The 4,490-nt window shown below is 45.0% G+C and overlaps 2 protein-coding genes across 3 annotated transcripts in view; both read left to right on the top strand.

Annotated features, from left to right (window-relative positions):
- Positions 1–1,106, top strand: part of LOC111864842 — a 3,882-nt gene extending 2,776 nt beyond the window's left edge. The window contains exon 3 of the mRNA XM_023852383.2: positions 946–1,106. Coding sequence (XP_023708151.1) covers positions 946–986 — 41 coding nt within the window. The 3' untranslated portion in view covers positions 987–1,106. The remainder of the gene's footprint in view (positions 1–945) is intronic.
- LOC111864840 (zinc finger protein OZF-like) overlaps positions 1–4,490 on the top strand; it is a 24,814-nt gene that overhangs the window by 5,407 nt on the left and 14,917 nt on the right. The window contains exon 1 of one of the 2 annotated variants that reach the window (XM_023852382.2): positions 1,294–2,033. The exons of the other annotated variant lie outside the window; for it this stretch is intronic. The gene's annotated coding sequence lies outside the window, so the exon portion shown is untranslated. Of the gene's footprint in view, positions 1–1,293; positions 2,034–4,490 lie in introns of those variants that run through there. 2 annotated transcript variants of the gene reach the window in all.

Genomic DNA, 4,490 nt, shown 5'->3' with positions numbered 1-4,490 from the left:
AGCGCTAGATCGCATCAAGTGGAGAAACTGTTTTGGAAGAGACTGTGGACCTGTCGTCTTGACAGATTACAGATGAATGAATGAATGTATTATAACAGTACAGTACATTATAAGAGAGTTTTTCATAGATAAGAAGTTAATTCAATTAACTGAATTTTAGATTTCCGAACCACCTTTCTCAGTAATTAATTCGGATAACAGGCGTTCTACTGTGTCTATTTGCACGTGGCATAGCTCAGGCAGTTATGTGCTGCCTTCTCACTGCGCAGCCACTGGTTCAAACCCGGGTTTCTTCATTTGACAGTCATGATTGGTGAAATTGCATTGGAACAACCTTTCTTTGAGTTTCTTCAGTTTTTCCCTGCTGATCATCCGCCCATCATTGCACACTGCCCCCCCCCTGATGTGTGCATAGATAATGAATTGGAAAGGGTATGGATGGAAGTGGTGGTGGGCTGTTTTGAGCTACTATCCCAGAATTTACTGGAAGAAAGGTGGAAACCCTTGAAGAACATCAAGCAGAATAGCTGGTAACTGAGCCCAAATGCGAACCCCAGACTTCCAGAATATGATAGCAGTTCTGTTGGGATAGAGCAGTGGGTATGTTTCCCACTGCATAGAATATGGAGGGCTGATAATTCTTATTGTAGGGTAGACTGTGCTATTCTGAAGCAACTGCAGGCAGCAGAGCCAAGCAGTGGGTTCATGATCACTGCCATGGGCGTCCAGACCAGCTCTGGGGCCCACCCACTCTTGTATCCATCAGGTACTCAGGGGTGAAGTGGCTGGGGCATGAAGCTGACCACACATGTCCGTCTAGTGATGAGATGTACAGAGCACATTTTAATTTCTTGGTGCTTAATTAAGCACAGGGATAGCTTCACTTTCTCCTTCTCATTGCCACAAACCTCAGAATACAGGGTCTGATCTCTGTACTGTTCATAGGTTTTGGCTCCACCAGTTTTCCTGGGGGACATCAGATCTGATCCAAGCAGTACTGGCGAGGTCTGGAAGCAACAAGTGAGAGTCCATTGCTACACTCAACTCCTGTTGTGATAGTGTCCCACACAGAGACACAGGAGTGCCACAACTGTGACAGGTGTTCAGAGACAGTGCGAATGATCCAGACAAGTCACATTGGCAGGGAGGGCGCACGGACTGGTGCTGAAATAGTGGACGAAGGTCACTATTTCCTGATCGGAGGAGATGGGAATGTGTACGAGGGTAGAGGCTTGGATGCTATGTCCTTTCACAAGAGACCAGAAGGTGTACTGGGAATTTTAATAAACACGAATTAACAGACAGACAGATAGAAGGAGCTCAGGAGCTTCTTGCACTGGGAGTGAAGCTGAGGAAACTGTCACAACCAGACCATAGATACTGACAGTCCAGGGAAATATGTTGTTAAAGTGATCAAGAAGTGGCCACACTGGTCACCCACTTATCAGATTACATGATGTTCATTTAAATATATTACACAGTTACACAGGTTGTGTTTATGTTATGCCGGTGGAGACATGCACTCGCCTGGTATGGTGTTCACATGGGCCAGGCCTTCTACACATCACTTTGTAGACTCTGCAGATGTCTTGCTTACTTAAATATCACTGTATGCCTAGTCTGCTGTCAGTCTCACTGCCGTAACGCACGTGACTATTATTCTTATTCCACGTTCATGTAGTTGTGTAACAGGCACAATACAGCAGTTTCCTTTTGAAGTTTTTCTTTTGAAGTCTTTACCCTTCCTCGTACTGTACGCAATGTGAAGAAGCGTGTGGTCTCTTCATGTTATTGGTTGCAACATGTGATTAGCATGTATTAGCAAGAGTGGCTGAGAACATTTTTGAAAGTAAGCTGGATGGTAGAAGAAAAGTGGGAATGTCCAAACTGAGATAGTTGGAAGATGTAGAGAATGATTTACAAGAGCTGAAAGTGAAGAGATGGAGGAAAAAGGCAAATAATACAGAGAAAAGGGCATTTGTTGCAAATGACGTCAACAGTGTTTGAGGAGTGTAGAGTCAAGGAGTAAGTAAGTAAGTAAGTAATCTAGCATTTCTAAATTCTGTTATATCCATATATTCTTTATGTAACCCGATGAACTGTGCTGATGTCTAGCAATTCAGTATCAACTGAGCCTGCTTTAACCGATCTGTTCTGCCCTTGACCCTTGATTCAGAGATGGAGTATCCCAACTGAGCATGTTTGCGGTTTTCATCAGTACCTACATGCGAACTGGGATGTTGGATCCATCGCCAATATAGTGTTGCAAAGCCTAAATGATCCTATAAATATATGTCAATTAAGAAAAACAGAACATTTTCATGAACTTATATACAGACGTTTTGTTCCAAGCCTGAAGGTTGCCGATTCGATTTCCCATGAAGTCACTGGGATTTTCTTTTCAATTGACCTAATCCTTTGAGCCAAACTATGGCCCTGGGGTCGACTCAGCCTCTAACAGAAATGAATACCAAGAAACTTCCTTAGGGTTAAAGGGCGGTGGGCGTGTAAGGTTGACAACCTCACCGCCATCTGTGAGCGGACTGTCTAGAAAATGTGGAAGCCTCGACGTCTCTTAACCCTATGTGTCTCCACGGCCTGTTACAGGGATAGCTTTACCTTACAGACTTTTTGTAGGAGATGATCCCTTCAAAAGGCCTCTACTTACAAATAAAAGCAGACTGGCGTCGGAGTGCTCTAGCGGCAGTGTGTTAGAGTGCGCGGCCACAGGCGTCGTTTTCTTGCAAATTATCGGATGCCGACAGTCAGGGAAATAGACGGCTGCACAGAGAAGTGTGGCGGACAGACAGTGGGTGTCAACACATATACATTGACGCCTGAAGCATGTAGGACTGTTTTCACGTGACAGAGTCACGACATATCTTGTCATGACATCTAGACTGATGTCCAGATGTTAATGTCACTGTCAAACCGAGTCTGATTTGTGGTAACACATGTCACGACTTTGACCACCCCCAAAAAACAACCATCATGATGTGAAATGTCACGTGAACACGAAACTCTCCTCCAAGATCGGTCTCTTGTACATCCTTTCAACCTTCCATTGATCATGCTACCATTCGACACCGGGCTGACGTAACATGATGGTCTATGAACCACAAATACATTCTTTTCTATCATCTTGATGAGCAGTTCCACAGACTTCATGTCGTCATAACCCCCGCGACGTGCAGTTGGAGAGAGTTCGCAGTGAACAGATGGGGTCTAGCTGTGTTGCTTTTGGTGGGACACGAAATAACAAGTACCGGAACCAGTTTGTGCTATACACATATCATCTGATTGGTGAAACAATACGCAACACACATGGACTGTGTTTTTGATTGGGCGTTAGGTAATATCATTTTATAGTCTCTGCTACAAGTGGATTGTAAAGTTGCGTACAAGCTGCGTTCTTGTCGGTTTACAACGTCTGTCGTCAAAGTGATCCCGCAAGAAATTTGACTGTGACCTTCCACGGTACGAATTATGATTCCCAGAAGGAAGATAACATATATACAACGCAAGCAACTCAGAGGACGAGGACAAGGACCTTCCACCCGCTGTGCGCAGTAGAACTCCCAACCAACTTCCACTTGGAAAATACGAGTAATAGTGACGTTTAGATCAGTTCCCGGCTCCATTGCAATGCCCCACTCACCATCAGACAATACGTCAAAGTAACAGGAAATTCTGATGCACAAGACAGCATCCTACGATCCTAAACGAGGACGCCAAGAATATACCACGAATAAGTTCACAAAAGCCGGTCACGGTAGCCGAGCGGTCTAAGGCATACACTCTCTTCGCTCGCTCGGAAGCCGGGATCGTGGGTTCTGTGTTTGTGTACAGGTAGAGGCCTTGCGACGAGCTGATCGCCCGCCCAAGGAGTCTTACCGAATGTCTAAGATCTAATAAACCGAAGTGAAACGGGGAGTTTCATGGAGGTAGACCAAGGCCACAATTTGGGCTGTAGCGCCAAAGGGGGGGGGGGAATTCAGAAAGGCACAATGGTCTGTCTGGTGGCACTAGGCGGAAAACGAACAAGAATTGTCAACGGCCGTGTCTAGATTTTACTGGGGAAATAGTCAGCATCTCGATAACAAGTGTGACGTAATTGTAGTAGTTAGAATTACTTCACTTCCTCCGGGTTTTTCCGGTTAGAAGTCCGCAGAAACAGTATACACGTCGAAGTAATTAGAACGGAAGCGAAAGTAAATCTGACGCATGCGCTGTGCATATAAAGATAATGCTGAAACAATGACATGCTTTTGCGTGGAGCAAACGCTCGGACATGGCGCAAAACTCGCACCTCAAAGGTCACATAGGTTTAGAAAATATACTCGAGAACAAAAGCAAATCTGTAAGATTTGAGGCTTTCACGGCGGTGACTATGAAGAAAGCAGTCTTCTGGGATTTGGCACCGTGTATATGTGGTGTTAACCGACGTTTCGGAGGAACGTATCGCCCCCATCTTCAGGGTAGAAGAAAAA

Source organism: Cryptotermes secundus, unplaced genomic scaffold (genome assembly GCF_002891405.2).
Source record: "Cryptotermes secundus unplaced genomic scaffold, Csec_1.0 scaffold1850, whole genome shotgun sequence".
Taxonomy (NCBI): domain Eukaryota; kingdom Metazoa; phylum Arthropoda; class Insecta; order Blattodea; family Kalotermitidae; genus Cryptotermes; species Cryptotermes secundus.
Note: the sequence above shows the minus strand (reverse complement) of the source record. Positions and strands in the feature narration are given on the sequence as shown.